Raw genomic sequence first — 17,582 nt, forward strand, 5'->3', positions numbered from 1 at the left:
ATTACCTGAACCATCCATATCTTCCAATTCGTCACTGTGAAACCAACTTGCCCCTGAATTCATGTTAATTAAATCCAATTTTAATTTGTTCTGCTGATATGGTTGTTTTACAGACACACACACCATTGGATATTCCATTTCAGGCGTGATAATAATTTCGAATACGTTTAAGGGTGTTGGTAGCATACAATCAAAATGCTTTAGAAGCATGAATTTATTCAGAGGATCGTACCATTGCATTAAAAATATTCCCGTTGGCATTGCACCGCACAAATATTTATACCTATATTAAATATTTTATTATTATACACATTACAAGAAAAATATAACATTCTTTTACCTACCCGTTATATGGATTTCTTCCCACACAACATTTGGTGCAACCCTTAGTATCTGGTACTTTAGTAGTTAGGGCGAATTTTCTAGGTACTAATCTCTCAGGTATTTTATTCATGTGCAATGAAAACCTATGGGTCTGTTTGCTTTGCATTGCTAGTAAATCATGTCTATATAATTGAGGAGTTTTTCCTAAAATTAGAATCAATGTTATTATCCATAACCGTGAAAAATTCAAATTCATCTTAATAGTCTTACCAGATAAAGACATGAGAACATCCTTAATAACGTACATCCAAATTGTACGTCTCGGATACAGTTGATCTATTGCGGTTTCATGAAGTTCATTTAGATTTAAATTATAAATTCCTTCCTCTGCCGCGATCAGCAAGTGTTGATCCCGCGTGTCTGGATGAATCCAGCTTGCAGTGCAATGTATTCTTAGAGGACAACCATTGAATACCTGAATAATATTCATTTGTTCCAAATTTATTTTAATCCATTAATTCCTAAAAAACAAATGATTGCAAGAAAGGGAATTAAACTAACTTTTGAGAAACATGCACCCATATGAACTTTAGGTGTAGGTGGCAGTCCATTGCTGATGGGTCTAGGAGGTGTATGACGTTTCCTGTCCCTTCTTCTTGGGGGAACTGGAGGAGTGTCAGACAATAAGTCTGGACTCATAGTTTCCCTTTCCCCATCACCTGGTCCCTCACTTTGACCTGAAAAAAATTGTTCTAGATCATTAGGTTATTCCAAACCTAAAAAAAATCAATGACAAAAATACTTGAGAAAGAAAAGTGTGATTTTATACACATGCTTTGATTTAGTGCTGTACAATTACTGGCTTGCACTTGCACAAACTAGGACCAGGGAATGGATTGTGTTTCTTTTATTTACACCAAGGAGATCTTAAAAAAGAAAGTTGTACATGATCTTTAATTGCAGAATTAGCGTGCTCCTACCATTGGATTGAGGGGATTCATCTCTAGGACCACTGTCCGAGAGAGATCGTTGGCGTTGTCCATTGACAGCGGCTAAGGACTGAGTACTGCTCACCAGACCATACAACTCGTCCACAGAGCTGTGACGCCTGGGACTTGCTTGAGATCCTAAGCACCGAACCTACTATTTATACTACAGCCTCGACACCTTCGAATCTTTCTGAATCATTCGCATTATCAGACTACATTAATCTCTACCTCAAACTAGTTCACCTTTACCATTTGATTGGTTTGAGTGTTAAAGGCACATAGCAAAGATTAATATGTACAAGATCTTGTGTAGTATTATAGTTTAATTAAATTGTGTGTAGCTAATACAATTGCTACCAAAATGCATCCTTACCTGACATGTTATAATATGGACAATGCACTTCACAGTCATTCGACGACTCGCCAAGGGGAAGAGTAGCTCTGGAAAAGAACAAACAGACCAGCAGCTATTAATAAATATTATATGCCCAGAGAAAATGATATTAGAAATGTTCTTTTGAGAATCAAGTGCTACTGATAAAAGAATGTGATGGAACAATTTGTTAGAGCCTGAAAGAATTGTAATGAGTGAAATGAACATATATATGTCAGGAAGCATATAATGTTATTGTATTATTAAGCATCTGATGGTGTCTGAGAGTGTATAGGTGCCTCATAAGAGGTGGTGCTTAGGAAAAATGAAATGTGTATGCAAGGAATGTACAAGAATTGAACATAATACAATATTCACGAACAAATAAATTTCATGGGAAAATCAGAATAATACTACTTTAAACTATACAGTTTTTTCCAGAACATCTGATTTTCATAATACAAAAAAAAACTGTTTTTGTTAATTCACTATCCTACATAAATGTTAACAGCAGAATGTATGTACAACTAAGATTTTTCAATGAACTATTTGAAGCTAAATTTAAACATTCATACTTGAAACAAAAGTAATAAAAAGGGAAATAAAACGACTAGACTGTATCTACAACCAAAAGATGAAACAACCTACTATTATATTTTATCATTTACTTACTGCAGGGAATATAGCTGGTCGCAATGCCCACCAACCATCGACATTGCATTCCCCCTGCACACATGAAACTATAATCATATTCTATAAAAACGATTACACATATTTTTTGTTATTAATCCTGTCGAACGTTACGACGATTTATCATACAACTCTTATGTACAAAACAATTAAGTTACTTTATGGGGGATATACATGGAATAATTTTTTGTCAATTAAACAAAATAATATGCAGGTATTTTTAAATGTTAATGCAGAATATTTAGTAACATTTATTACCACAATTATTTACTTGGATACCATTTCATTTGCTTTTATCATAACCAATCTTTCATCATTACTACATTACAAGGACATGGTATGAACATAATATATTTAAAATCGTAATCTCTGCAAGAGAAACATAAATTTCCACCACCAATATGGTTAACAATTTTGGAAAGTTGTTCTACAAAAAAAAAAAACCCAAAAATGTAGCATGCAATGAACAACATTGAAACATCTATCAACAAAAAAAAAAAAAAAGAAAAAGAAAAAAAGACTCCAAAAGTATGAACTCTAAAGTAACACTATTTACATACATGTTTGGAGTATTAATATTTATTATAGGCATTGTAGGGTATATGTAAATAAAAAGATTTAATGGTGGGAAGAGTCAGAGAAACAAGGGATGCAAAATAGCTTTAATCAATTCAAAAGCTTGTTATAGAATGCAAAAGAAAAGGCATTAAAGAAAATTCTCTTAAGTTGATCAAGATAAATTAGTAATAAAGCAGCAGTAAGAAGAAAAAAACTAGAAGGTTTTAATGCAAGGCATTAGGAAGTATAAGTGCATGGTGCAAGGTGCAAGGGAAAAGGGTTACCTGCCAATACCTTAGCAACAACTCCTCATCAATGTACTGCAATAGACTCCTGTTGGGAGAAATTATTAAAATTACAAACTGATCAGAGAAATTAAAGCTACGAGAATTAAAATGAGTCGTGAAATTTGAATAAGGATTAGATGTAATATAAGGACAAAGTAATAACTATTTTAAGGTACCATACTATCTCAAGATTACGATTCAATAATATCCATAAGATTATTTTTATATTTTTTTTTTCGATTTTGAGTGAACTATGTGTTGCAAATACATGCCATATCCGGTATATATAATATTCCTTAATTAAAGGTATTTTTCATTCAAACATCGTTTATTAAATGATATTATTTCATCGATATACCGGATATGTATTTTCTTAGCGAAAAATATAATCATCGCTAATATTATAGAAACAATAGTAATAAATTTAACAAGACAAAAAGATCTTTATGTGAGTGTAATGTACACTGAATGTGACAATAATACTTACGTAATAGGAGTAGTGAACACATCAAGACCTTTTTGAACTTTCATTTTAACCATGCAATATTTATAATAACTTAAATTGATTATCTTCATGCATTTTTTGTGTATATTTAAAAACAAATTCAATAACTTTTACAATATAAAGAAAAAGAAGAAGGTTAATCATTTACAAGTTATAGTGAGAATAAAAAATAAATGAATATAAAAAAAAGTCTAAAATCACTAAATTCATTCATGCATGTTTAAATGAAAAGAAACACTTCAAATTTTTGGGAACTCTCTATATGAGTAACAAAAAACAGCATGCAATCATACACATACCTACTTAAAAGAACTAAAATGTACTTTTGAAATTAAGAAAAATAAATTATTTTTAATTGTTTAAAAGTCATTCCATCCTCCTTGTAGTTCCATTAAAATATTTATCCATAATTATATTAATGTTAAATTTCTTCAGATTTGAAAACCGTATAATAGCTTCACACCAAACTACCTGCATTGTATTACCTTAAACTCATATGCAATATCTCTGTGCCTGTTTTGCTTCGACGCGACTCTCTATTATCTGTTGTAACGTTAGCGCCAACAGTACTGATACAAAAATAAACTGTATCATGTCCAGGAAAAATAGAATATGAAGTGATATAAATTCCAATTAAATCAGTCAATTATATAAGGCATCAAAGAACTCGCGAATTTTTATTTTACTTTAAAAAAATCCATGTAGCACAAAATATAAAAATTATGCAAATAATTACACTAGTATGATTTTTAATTTAAAAATCTTTTGAATATAAATCGATTTGTTAGATTTTTAGAAGCGTTAAATTGATACATTTCCTTCTTGCTTTTTCCTAGTAATAACCGATGCAAAGCAGAAGCAGACGTGCCATATGCAGCTTGCCAATTGTTAGAACGAAATTGCTGTTTTGCTTTACATAGTTCTGGACTATGTAATAACATTAAAAGATTTATATAAAATCTTACAGATATGAATCAGTAATTGTACAAATATAATAATAAAAAAAATTGATTACAAAGACAAGCAAACTTGGAGCAAAACAGCAATTACCATATTAGTGGAAGGACCATAAAGCATCCTCTTCCCCATTTTTAAGGATAATATATGAACTTAAATGATAAAATACATTTATCTCAAATGTACTTACTTTTCTTGAGCATCTTCAAATGCTGTACCAATACCACAATCTGGATGAACATCACAATTATGAACAGCCTAAATCATTATGCATAAAAGTATATTATTTTAATTGATATTAAAATTATGAAAAATATCTCTTACAAAATCCATGAATTACCTTGACATTATTCATTATATCCATGATATCCCATGATGGATTAGTGTCCACAGACGGTGAAATTACTTCTCTTTGCAATGTTCCATCGAGATTAATCTGGTCTGTAATACGCGTGTAATTTATATGTAAGCAAGGAAGAGAATACGAATTTGATATTGTATCGCTTTTTACCGTCACTATCTAATTGTGGTATAGGACTTTTTGGTCTAGGTCTCGCGGTGTGACGCGATGCTATCCTTTGAGGAACATTGGGTACAGCTCCGTCCTCGTCGGCCTCCAAATCGGTGAACATATGACTAGGATTTGATACTTTTTGCAACAATTCCAAAGCTAAACGTTTATTCATTTCTCCTTGAAAAAATGCGTGCTAAAATAAAAATTTATATTCGAACCTTTATCCATAGATTTTTGTTGCGTCTTTTGAAATTCATATTCATTGCAAAAGAAAAAGTAACCTGCAGTAATTTTTCAGCGGTTGGTCGTTTTTTGGGGTTTTTCGTAAGAGCAACTTTAACGAAGTTATGGAATGTTGGACTCCATTTATCACGGTCTTTTAATGTCGGTGGTTTGAAACCAGATTTGGACATGAGAAAAAGTGCTCTCATTGGATGCAAATCGAACATAGGAGGTTGCAGTTCCGCTAATTCTATCGCGGTGATCCCGCATGCCCAAATATCACAAAGTTGATTATAACCACCCTTTCTCTCCACAGCTGCAACCTAAAAACCATAAGAAATGTGTAAACTTCTAATAAGTTTTTATAAAATCATTGGGGAGATTCAAGATACCTCAGGTGCCATCCAATAGGGAGTGCCAATGAAACTTTTTCTTTTGTTAATAGTTGCAGTAATCTGTGCTGATACACCAAAATCAGCTAACTTGACATCACCATTTTCAGTCAGTAATATATTGGCACCTTTAATATCACGATGCATTTTGCCCATGCTATGTAAATAAGCCAATCCTAAGAGAGTTTCTTGACACATATATGCTATTTGTATTTCTGATAATGGTCCAGTTACTATAATTTCATTAAAACATTTATTACATTATTGTATAATTTTTAATAGTAGCACTGTATCTCAGAAATGTGGTTCCATAAAAAATAATTCTTTCAACAGGTAATTGTGCATTTAATATATTTAAGAAAGAAACATACTGTGATATATATCTTGTAGAGAACCACCTCCACAATATTCCATACAAATCCATAATTTATCCCTTCTCAAGTAACTCCCATAATAGGCAATTATGTTAGGGTGTCTGCAATCTTTCATCATTAAAATTTCTTGTTGAATAATTGCAAAATCATCCCCTGTAAAAACATTTAAATAATACATATATTATGTAAATGTTTGTCTATGCTACTATAATCTTGCAATGTTTATCAATAAGAACATTCAGCTACAATAAAATTATTATTTGTACAGAATCTGATACTTGAACATATAAGACAAAGTTTGAATGGTAAATTAAAGTAACATCATACTGTAATGTAGTTTATTTATATACATATGTAAAACAAATGATTATGAACAAAGTAACAAATACAATTTATTTACGAATGCAAAATATATATTGATATGCTTGAGATTTTTTCATATATATTAACGAAGGACATGAACACACAAGCTTGCAAGCTTATTTCAAAAAAATATTTTTACTGAAAAACAACAAATACAAAGAGGAAAAGCAATAAAAAATGGTGCAATATGTAGCAATCATAATCTGGCTACATGTAACTTGATTGCAAAAAGCAGTGTAAGAAGCAGTCAGAAACCCAGCTTATTCAGCATTTCTAAATCATTCAAAGTAGATCAAGAACTCAAGACGTCACTTGTACCGACGCCAATTCTGTAAAATCTTTCGTGAATAAAAACTTGAAAGGCTGACAAGAAACAGGCAGAAAAAGTGGAAGTGCATACCTGGTTCCAACTTGATAACCTTAATCGCGGCGAGGTCATTCATGGAAAGTCTTTTGGCCTGTAAAAAAAATCAGGCGTCGCGTGAATAGAATGCGATCGATCGCGAATGCAAAAAAACCGTGAGCGTACGAACCTTGTAAACATCTCCGTACGTTCCACTGCCTATCCTCTGAATGAGCTCGTACTCATCCTGTGGATTCCTTCGGCTTATGTCACTGGATAACGCGTTGGCGTTCATAGCCATCCTAGAACACGAATCCTTGTCGGTCTAACAGCTAACGAGCGTAATTAATATCTACAAAAGAAGATTAACGTTAAAGTGTAAAAACACATTTGTTCGTCAGAATGTCACTTTCGTCGAAACGTCGCCATTGTTCACAACAGCTCTGAGGTTAGCCGCGGCTGAGCAAGCGGTTCTGCGATACATCGATCAATCGATTCCCTATCTCGTAACGAAACGCACTGGAAACCGAATTTTTTTTATTTATATTTTTTAATCTCTTTTTTTAATCCTTCACTTCATCGACGCAAACTTTAGAATTTTTAAAAAATTCACGAACGCATCGTGAATTAAAGCGTGAAAATTCGAGCAAAATTTTAGAAACAGAGAAAGCTTATTTGCATTTACCATAATTTGAAAAATCATTTAAAAACTGAATGTATGGAACTCGCTCTTAATGGAACTAGAAAACTCAAACTGTATGAAGCCTCGAAGGTACTAAATAATTTAGTATTATTTAAAGCGAAATTACACGCAATATAATAACGTGATAATGGGTCACAGATAAGCATTATCATTGTTAGATAATCTACATTTTTTGGCGTATGTATAATGATTACACTAAAGCGTCCAGCATGAAGCTTAATTTTCAATGCGCTCGATAACGGTCAGATTAGATTTCTTCGAATATAAGAAACCCAACCATGTCTCAGTTTGTGTTGATAAACAATAGCAAGCTATGTCAGACGTAGCGTATACTTTGTTATACGGATGCGTGCAACTACCTCTTCATTCATAACTATGGAACACTAACTCCAGAGAGGAAGGGAGTGAATCCCTTGAAGTTTTCTCACAGGGGAAAACCCTTTTTCTCAAGAAAACGAGTAGACCTTGTCTAGTCATAATTAATGTAATTGCGCAAGCCAATTCTTATCGTAGAATTCTATTCTAACGATCGCTGTGATCTCATCAGTTCGCTATGTCGATAAAATGGATAAGCGAGCGAATGAATCTATTAACAGTTCATTAGAAGAGTCGTTAACTCGTGCCTTAATGAAAATACCGATTCATCCACCGCTTGAGGATGCTTTTACTCGTTATTAAACCATAGATTTATCCACAATGTTATTCATTACTACGTACTGACTCGATAATCTGATACAGATTGCTCGTGAAAACTTTTCTTGGGGGAGGCCGTCCACTAAAATGACCGGTAGAAAGTTACACGCGTCTCTGTCGGTAATTTATCATATTTTCTCCACGGAACATTTACCTAACCCATGAAGAAAGACACATGTTCAATTTACAACTTTCATTTTAATAGAATACTGTATGTACGCCGCATGATGCAATAAATCCAACTACAAATTATCTAAGCCTATAAATACATCAATAGACATAAATACATTTTTTCCATTAAGTTTAGAATACGTACAAATGAAATATCCAGATGGTCATAATAAGTCATTAAAGGACATGTCTTTTTCTGAAGCTTATCAGAAGCATCTGTCAGTGGTGAAGCACACGTTCAATGTTGAACATGTCTAATGGGCCCCATAAGTAGTTGCTTTCTCCTCGCGAACTCCTCCCTGGGAGCTCGGAAGGGGGCGTACTGGAAATTAGAGAGGGCGCAGTGGTGGTTTCTCGCTGGCTAAACGCGAAATAAAGAACATGTAGAACAAATGGGTGGCTAAGCTCGCCGTACCATGGCATAATGATAACACGCTCGAATAATAAGGATAGCTAGCACAGAGGAGACAGGGTTGGATACGCACGCGTGGGCCCGCGTTTGGGGCCCGTCTTCCGCTTCCACTCCGGTGAACGTGTTCTGGCTTTAACTCCGGCTCAGTTCCACTACGTGCATCCAGCATTGTGCTTGGACGTCCTAGATATCTTCGTTTTGTACTAAGACCGGCTGTTTTCTTTTCTTCTTGCTAGACTATGTACGTGATTCACCTGTTCGGGACAAATTACAATATTTGATGATACTTTGAGTACAATGAGGAGTTGCTAAAAGGTAGTTTAGAAGAAAGTTTGATAATTTGTGGTGTGAATAAGTTTGGTGAGTTTGTGTATGAAAATTCGAATGGTGACTTGTGGAAACCACTTGTTTGAAAATTTTTAGTAAGAAAGTGAATATTGGGGGTGAATTTTGGTATAAGTGATGTATAAGTAACAGGTGTTGTTGATGGTTGTATTGGACGTAGTAGAATTTCATTTTCCGCTACGAACGAGAAGGAAAGTTATGAACTTTAGAATGTATCAGTTTTAATGAAATCAAACATAGCTCTTTAATGTTTGGTCGATCATGAATATTGCACTCATGAGTGTTTAAAAGACTGTGCTTTATTAGTAAATTTTGAATTTACATGTGCAGTATTCCGTTTAATTTCGTAAAAAGAAGTGCAGAAAAATTGAATTTCATAAGGGATGTGTAAATGTTTGTAGCGACTGCCGACGATGGCGCTGCAGGAGCTCCGCTGTCACGAACTTTCTTTTGAATTTCACAACGGCTCACTTTGTCTTAAGTTCTCCTGCAGAGAGAATCCTGATGTTGATTGTGAACAATCAAACTGACCAAGAATAGTATATCACCTTTCAAACCACACTTTAAAACTTATTTATCAATTTAAATTCAACAATGACAATTTTTTAATTGTGTGAAAGTGTCGAACATTTAATTACATCAAACTAAAGTGCACGGTGTTTACAGTGAAAAAATAGGATTCTTTCTTATTGCAAGTGAATATATAATTCTATAATTAATAGTGCAAATTGAAAATTAAAAAGGTAATATGATTTAATATTCCGCATTTTCCTATTGACTCTCTATAGTCCATTTGGCGCCAATTCGTTACGACGTCAAATAATCGATTTAAGGATCGATGAAACACTATTCAATCGGCTCAGTTTCAAATTGTCTATATCGACTGTGATTCAGTGTTTCGATAACAGAATATCGATTACTTCAACGAATTCGAATTCATGACTGCTTTATGAATGCAACGAATAAGATACAACGATGCGAATAAAAAACAACTCAACGAATTAAACTACAATCCACCAAAATGATGTTCAGTTATCTTCAGAGCACCATTCTAATCATTCTCGCAGTCGTTGCTTGCATTAGAGCCGAGCAAAGATTCGCAGAAACTCCGGCACTGTATCAGGAAGTCTCTTCTGGTGATGACGTGCAATTACGATGCAGGGTGCAGGACAAACGGGGTCAGTGCATCTGGCAGAAAGACCGGAAACCAGTGGGCATGCATCCTGATAAATACGAGTGGGCTAGCGGACGCGGTAGCGATTGCACCCTCCTTATCAGAAGAGCCTCCCTCGACTTCGATGACGGCTACTGGGAGTGTCAAGTCACTTCTGGCGATTTCACGCGACAAGATGCCCTAACATCGTTACCATCTCGTCTTCTAGTTAGGGGTAAGATTTATATAAAAGTTGACAAATTTTTGATAATTGAAATAAAATAGATCAAGAATTTTTAATAGTGGTACTTTATGTAAATGCCACTAGAGGGATGATGTAGGTTGTTTTTCTCGCAAATTCCTAACAGTTGAGCTATTTATATAAATGATTTATCGCTTGAGTTTTATCGTAGGTGGAAGTTCTTAAATCCTTTTTATCTCATTTTTAATATTTTTTTACGCCTCTCACTATAATTTTTCATTCTAATCGGGAGAAACAGATCTATTTTCTACTTGAAAAAATTGGTTTTTAACAGCTGAATGTGCTTCCTTTTTTTTCACATCCTGTGAACCTAATTCCAGATAAATGGAGATACACGATACGTTCCTAAAAGCCGTCCACTTCACACTCTACCATTGATACCGACAAAATTTCCCGGACCTGCGCCACTAGAGCAACACTTTTTTTTCATCCACTCCAGAATCCCACTGTGCATCTGCACATGACCTCACCGTCTCAAGATAATCCAGAAAAAAAATACATGGGAACAGATTGCCCCTGGGTTTCTCGTGACGAAAATCCACCTCTGAGAAACCACTTGAAATCCATCGACCCAGTAATCTGATTTTTCCTGGAACCAGCGGTTGTTAAAGTTGCCATTCTTCAACCGCGTGAAAAATTTCATGCAATACACTTTAATTCCTAAGTGATTAAGGAATCATCAGAGCTACACGTAATGGCTCGTGTGTTATGTTCCACGAAACGTTAAAGCGTAAAGCAAGTGTGTACACTTAGTTTTAACGGAACGTTGGCTTTTTGCATCATCGTTGGAAAAGAAACAAAATATCGCTTTCTTCTTCGTCGCAGAATGATCCTCGACGGAGTCATATGTGGGCTAATCAGATCCTGACGCCTCCTCAATGGAACGATGCAGATTTTGCCGCGCAACTTAAAATTCGTTAAACGCGGGCGCGACGTGACGCAACTTGCGAACCGTTCGTTCCGTTCTACTTTTCTCCACGCTAGAGGATTTTTGCAATACTATCACGGCCCTAATGGAAATTTTCTGGTAAATTGAATTCCCAAATCGCGTATCTGACGCGATAAATCGATCACAACGAGATTTGCAAAATCGTTCCATTGAAGTATGGGTTACTAGCACACTCAAGAATAGAATTTTTTTCAATATAATTAGATTTTTATAATGTTTTAAGCTTTCTTTGAAGGAATGAAGTAATGTAAATGAAATGTAATCGGTAGAAATTGCGAACTTTTTTTCGACAATTTTATTATAATTATTGCTTTCCGTTTTTGTTATTGTTATTGTGTTTAGTGTAATCGCAAGCTTTTAAAAGTTTAGAATTATTTATTTTCATTCGTAATATTTTTGTGTGGTTGTTAAATCATTTTTCGGTTGATAAATTTCAGTGAAACCCCGGAAGCCACGGTTGGAATACGGGGGGACGATTTTAAACTCCGGCCTGACTTTAAGGGAGGGTCAGGAAGTCACCATTTCCTGCGTATCCAGATATGGGAACCCCCCAGCCCTCATCAAATGGTGAGTGCAATTAATTAGCACACCGAAAAGGTAAATAACAATTCACCCTAACTCTACCACACTAGTATTTATTAAATTTAGATAAAAATCTCTAAAAATTACCAAGACTTTACTTTCAGTGTGTTTTTTTTTTTTTTCAATGAATACCGTGAAACGTAAACCTACTCTCTTGCAAATTCACTTTTCATAATCTGGCCGAGCCACAATTCCAATTGTACTCAGCAACAAAACACTTGTGCAATGGTACTGGTCATATTCCTATTGTTTTTGCAGTAACTTTCATTCGAAGGAATGCTGGCTGCAGCTGACTGATTGCGTTACTACTTTTCGAATCCAATTGATAATCCAAAGAAAGAAATGAAATGTATACACAAAAGTGTACTGTTATTAATGGCTGATTGTCTGCTGAACAATATATGACTCAGGATAGTTTGAAGTCCTCCACGTACATACATGCTTTCGTTATACAAAAAGAAGCGTATGTTCAAATTGTTACAGAAATAATGAAATTAATAGTGTTATTAAATCACTCGAACTTGTGACCCTTTCAATTTTAAATTAACCTATACATAAAAATTTTAAACAATTAAATTTCATTCGAATTGGAAAGGGTTGAAAAGGGTTTTCAAATGAAAGTCAAGGAAAAATAGCTCAGGTTTCAAAGGATTAAGTGTAAGAATCCTATCTTAAAAAAAGCGAAATAATTTGTCATTTGTTCTGGACGATTAAGTTAAGTTAGCTTGTACAATGAACGTCTGTATTGTCCATCGCCAAATCTATTGTAATTCTATTCAGTATATTCCACATCGCTATAAGTGGAGCATTTGTAAAAGAAAAGTTCCACATACAACGTCTTTGTGGATTCCTCGTTTTACGACAACGCAATATCGTCTAAAGGCAAAAAGCACGGTTCACAGAGGCCATAACTCGGTGTTTATGCAGCGAAGAGTTTAGTTCAGCGTATTTTTCGTGTCATGGTCTAGCGGTCAGCTAGCCACACCTAATCGAAATTCTTATAAACCGACTCTGCTGTTCGATCATCATGTTCCCATCATCGATGTTACAATTGAACACTTCGTTGCAAAAAGGAGGCAACCTCATAACAGGTTGAAATTGAATTATAGGTAGCATTGAATGTAAAAAAAAATTCTGAATAAGTTGTTGCAAGAAAGAAGTTGATTTGATAATCCAGTTCCAAGTTATTAGAATGCACTCTATTTTATTTCCTATGTTCCCACATAAACTAATATAATATAATAATTAGAAAAAAATGTTAGAGGAAACGAATGAATAGTTCAAAGAGAACTACATCTCCAGAACCGTATTTTGTTTGCAAATGTAACAACGCATGTGCATTTCACAATTCTACTTTTATGTAACAGAACTGTATATATTTTTATCAAAAAATTGCATTGTAAATTTTTATACAATTTTTAAATTCTAAAGATTCACTCTGCCGTAGTGAAAATATATTTTTGCTCGGCAATAGTGCTAAATACTGCGTTAATATGTACATTTTAACTGGCTGATATAAAGTTACATTTAGAGCTGCACTTTTCTTGCTGCAAAGTGTTCAATTTTCCAGGAACACCTAGACATCGTGAATACACCTGTTACACGATAAAAACATAATTTCTGATTATAACAATTTCATCTTTCTATTGTAAATTTAATTCGCTACTTTCCTTTCTGCGTTTTTCGTACGCTTGTTAGAGTTGTATCCGAAAATCGTTGAAGTTTGTAAATTACATTCTTCTTACGGGACCTGGTTCTATAACTGTTCGTCATCTCGTATGGAATTAGAAATTTGTGTAACTTTCTGATTGCGTGGTGTAGGTTAATTAATTGTAATTAGAATCGATGGTGAGGTACGATCGAGTTTGCTCGTGATTATTCGTAATTCGGATGTTGAACAATTATTTCGAGAGTCGAATGTTGTTGCTACAGATGGTTAATCGGTACTTAGAAAGCGCAAACGATTTAGTTAAGAGAGGAAGTTGTGTCGAGGTGGGGACAGGTTTCACTGTTAATTGTCCGTGAATCGTGTCCACAGTCCATTTCATCTTTCGGCGAAATTACTCTCTCGTGCGTTTTCTGTTTGTTACGCTTAAAACGAAGAAAAAGTGCAATTTTACGTACAATTCCCTCCAAAGCCGTAGTGACACGAACGCCCGCAAAGGAGCGATTTCATGTAAGAAAACACATGCAGACAACGAATTTCACTCAACGAGCGTATGTGTATATACACTACCGGCCAAAAATTTGGAATCACAATTAGAATTTTCTTTATTGATTTGAAATTGATGTTGTGGAGATCAATAGCACTTTACCTCATTTCAATCGATTTGAATGACAACAAATTCGTTAAAAAATTATTATAAATGCTAACTTCTTTTTAGTGTATGTGTAGTGTATATGTATATACATATACTTCTTCACTGAGCATTGCAATTTACACAAAAATTTCCAGAAAAAAGTCAGCGACATTGAGAATTTTTTATCATTCGAATCAATTGATATGATATAATTTGATAAAAGTAAAATTGAGATAAACTTGAAATCTGTAAAAAATTAGCAGCAGATTTAATATTGATGAAAAGTGGGAGGTGATTCGAAACTTTTGGCCGGCAGTCTATGAAACGAATCGAATGTGGCACGAAGAGAGGCAGAAACAGTTCCTAACTTCACACTTGGAGTTGCGCTCGCAGAAATTACGCCGGCCATTGTAACGGGCGAGGTTCCAAGCGATTCTTTTTACAGCCTTTAATAGGCACGCTGTCTAAATAGCTCGTCTTCGTTCCTTCACAACCGAAGATCCAGTAGCAAGCGTAATTATGCAGATTGTAGCCGTAGAAGCGGAGAAACTGGCCGCGAGCACAGTCGCCCCGTGAATCACTCTGGAAAGGGTATAAACCTTGAATATCGGTATTCGTGGGAAATTGCTAAACTGCTTTCCGGAACCTTGCATCTAACGGCTGTCTCTGATTACGTTAAAACAGGACAATCACAATGTTTTCTGTCACAAATGCAGAAATGTTCGTTCGCAGGAAGCATTTTTCAGTGAATCTCTAGCCCGTGAAAAAATTCGATCTGAGAATTCTTCTTTAATTTTCAGATTATTTGCATGTTTCGTTTCTAATTTTTGGTCACAAGTAGGGAAAATATTTTTCAGTGAGTTTATTATCATGGAAAAATTATATTTGAGAATTCTTAATTAGTTCTGAATAAAGTCAGATAGTTTTGCGTTGATAATTTTGTGGTTTTTCGATGTTTTTCCGAAAAGGTGTAGGAAAAACTGTTATCTAATTTGAATTTATCTTACGTACATTTGGCTGTACTTAGAGAAATGGTATCATTAGCGTTGAGTTGGCTCATCAAGTTAGTTCAATGGTTCTGAACATTATCTTGATGCTTAATCTTTCCATAATGGTAGCTCGTGCTATTAGAAGTTACACACTTATTCATGCTATAATGTATCAGTATAAATCTTCCAAGATTTGTATCATTGTAATACAAGAACTACTGTGTCATAAGACCTATTCCAATTTATATCATACTATTTTTTCTTATTTTCTTTAAATTCTCATTTTTAACTATTTTTTAAATTATTATTAATATTATGCCAATCTATCTTATTCTTCTTAGATCTTTCATTCATAAAAATTACATTCCCTTTATATGATATACATTTTATTTATAAAAATTATAATTTGCAATTATGATTTACATACAAAATGATTGTGACAATTTGACACATTTTTTATACAATGTATTATTTGTTTTTTTATATAGGTACATAGGAGGAAACGAAGTGGAGCCTCTGAGAGATCAGACAAACGCGACAGAAGTGGATAGTCCAAAAACTTGGGCAGCCCACAGTCTCCTCCGTGTTCGTGGACAAAGGGAGAACCATGGTCTACCGATTCGGTGTATCTCGATACATCCATCCAGTTTAGATCCAACTTCTGCGGAAACACGACTGGATGTGCATTGTATGTATATTCCGCATACATTTGTGCAACGTGTAAAGCAAAGTCTCCACTGAAGCAGAATGAAAGCAACTACATTCGTGATTCATGCTACACTTCACTTTTGACCACTCTACTGGACAGAAAGCCATCAGGAAGTCATTGCCGATGATAATCTTTCCTTCCATTAAAGTAGAAATTGAATATTAGAAAAGAAAGATTTAAATTTCTAGTGATTCGTGTTGGAGAGATGATTTGACAGATTTCCACTTTCCAAAACATTTTATTCTGGTGTGCTGGTATAACTTAATCTTGTTGGTCATTAGGATTTCAATTCTTCCCAGAGTGACTCTGCCAAAGTTTTAGTTATTCTGTGCACAATTGAGAGAAAGTGGTATTTTTGAGATTCCAATTTTATCATTTAAAATTTTCAAAAAAATTGCTCTCTCAAGATTTCAATATAAGATTTGCAAAATATGGCTCACTCGAGATGTCAGCTTTTCTGTACCATATTAAGAAAAATATACTTTCAAGATTCTAACTTTTCTATATAAAACTGTCAAAGAAAGAATCCTCACGAGATTCCAGCTCTTCAGCATAAAACATCCAAGAAAAAGGACCTCAAAAATTCCAACTCTTCCACACAAAATGACCACAAAATAACTTCCTAAATCAAAAATTACGTTTCAAAAGAATCACCTTCTCGAGCTTTCAAGTTTCCCACACTCCAAAGAAAATCACCTTAAGTGTAATTATAAATCACCAAAGATCAAACCAATAAAACAAAAACTTAACACAGACTCGAAAACTCAATTTCAGACTCGCCAGAGGTGAGACTAGAGACGAAGCCCCGGCTGTTGATCTCAGCCCTCGAGGATTCGGCCAGCTTTATGAGCCTGAAATGCTTCGCGGACGGCAATCCCAGCGGAACGATCAAGTGGTTCAAGGATTCAGCTCCCATCGTGGTAACGAGCAGCGTGGTATCGCTGATGCTAAACAGAACGCAGCAGAACGGCACGAGCACCGGCTCAGAGCTGAGATTCGAACCGGTGAAGAGAAACGACGCTGGTCTCTATTCTTGCAAGGCGGTCAACGTTATCGGTGAAAGCACCGCGGCTAACTACAGACTGGACGTACAATGTTCGTAGTCCGACTTTTACTGTAATACCTGCTACTTCTTCTTTCCTTTTTTTTCTCTATCTGTTGTTCTCATTACGAACAACCACTGTGGTCAGCCACATGAACGAGTCAATTTGGCTACTTTCGTTTTGGCTAACAACCATGCTTTGTATTCTGACTGTACGCTTTCCACAAGAAGGGAAACGGTTGAACAAAATAATGGTAACCTGGTTCGTTCATTGACAGGAACGTCATTTTGTCCTTTATTAGCAGTACAGTTATAGATTGCTCTAAGTAAATAGATTGTTAACACTTCTTTTGAAAAATAACAGTAACTTGCTTTCAGTTA

General features: G+C 34.8%; 2 protein-coding genes across 2 annotated transcripts in view; one reads left to right on the top strand and one right to left on the bottom strand.

Annotated features, from left to right (window-relative positions):
* LOC108572485 (mitogen-activated protein kinase kinase kinase kinase 5) overlaps positions 1 to 7,192 on the bottom strand; it is a 7,914-nt gene extending 722 nt beyond the window's left edge. The window contains exons 1-17 of the mRNA XM_017934733.1: positions 7,082 to 7,192; positions 6,949 to 7,006; positions 6,183 to 6,338; positions 5,812 to 6,044; positions 5,479 to 5,742; positions 5,195 to 5,390; positions 5,024 to 5,124; positions 4,874 to 4,941; positions 4,212 to 4,295; positions 3,229 to 3,267; positions 2,359 to 2,412; positions 1,687 to 1,754; positions 1,305 to 1,451; positions 886 to 1,061; positions 595 to 799; positions 345 to 528; positions 6 to 283 (exon numbers count right to left, since the gene is read on the bottom strand). Coding sequence (XP_017790222.1) covers positions 6 to 283; positions 345 to 528; positions 595 to 799; positions 886 to 1,061; positions 1,305 to 1,451; positions 1,687 to 1,754; positions 2,359 to 2,412; positions 3,229 to 3,267; positions 4,212 to 4,295; positions 4,874 to 4,941; positions 5,024 to 5,124; positions 5,195 to 5,390; positions 5,479 to 5,742; positions 5,812 to 6,044; positions 6,183 to 6,338; positions 6,949 to 7,006; positions 7,082 to 7,192 — 2,422 coding nt within the window. The remainder of the gene's footprint in view (positions 1 to 5; positions 284 to 344; positions 529 to 594; positions 800 to 885; positions 1,062 to 1,304; positions 1,452 to 1,686; positions 1,755 to 2,358; positions 2,413 to 3,228; positions 3,268 to 4,211; positions 4,296 to 4,873; positions 4,942 to 5,023; positions 5,125 to 5,194; positions 5,391 to 5,478; positions 5,743 to 5,811; positions 6,045 to 6,182; positions 6,339 to 6,948; positions 7,007 to 7,081) is intronic.
* A 3,044-nt stretch (positions 7,193 to 10,236) lies between these two features.
* Positions 10,237 to 17,582, top strand: part of LOC108572444 (hemicentin-2-like) — an 8,757-nt gene continuing 1,411 nt past the window's right edge. The window contains exons 1-4 of the mRNA XM_017934683.1: positions 10,237 to 10,603; positions 12,017 to 12,146; positions 15,939 to 16,138; positions 16,934 to 17,254. Coding sequence (XP_017790172.1) covers positions 10,237 to 10,603; positions 12,017 to 12,146; positions 15,939 to 16,138; positions 16,934 to 17,254 — 1,018 coding nt within the window. The remainder of the gene's footprint in view (positions 10,604 to 12,016; positions 12,147 to 15,938; positions 16,139 to 16,933; positions 17,255 to 17,582) is intronic.

This window comes from Habropoda laboriosa, unplaced genomic scaffold, assembly GCF_001263275.1.
Source record: "Habropoda laboriosa isolate 0110345459 unplaced genomic scaffold, ASM126327v1 scaffold65, whole genome shotgun sequence".
Lineage (NCBI taxonomy): Eukaryota > Metazoa > Arthropoda > Insecta > Hymenoptera > Apidae > Habropoda > Habropoda laboriosa.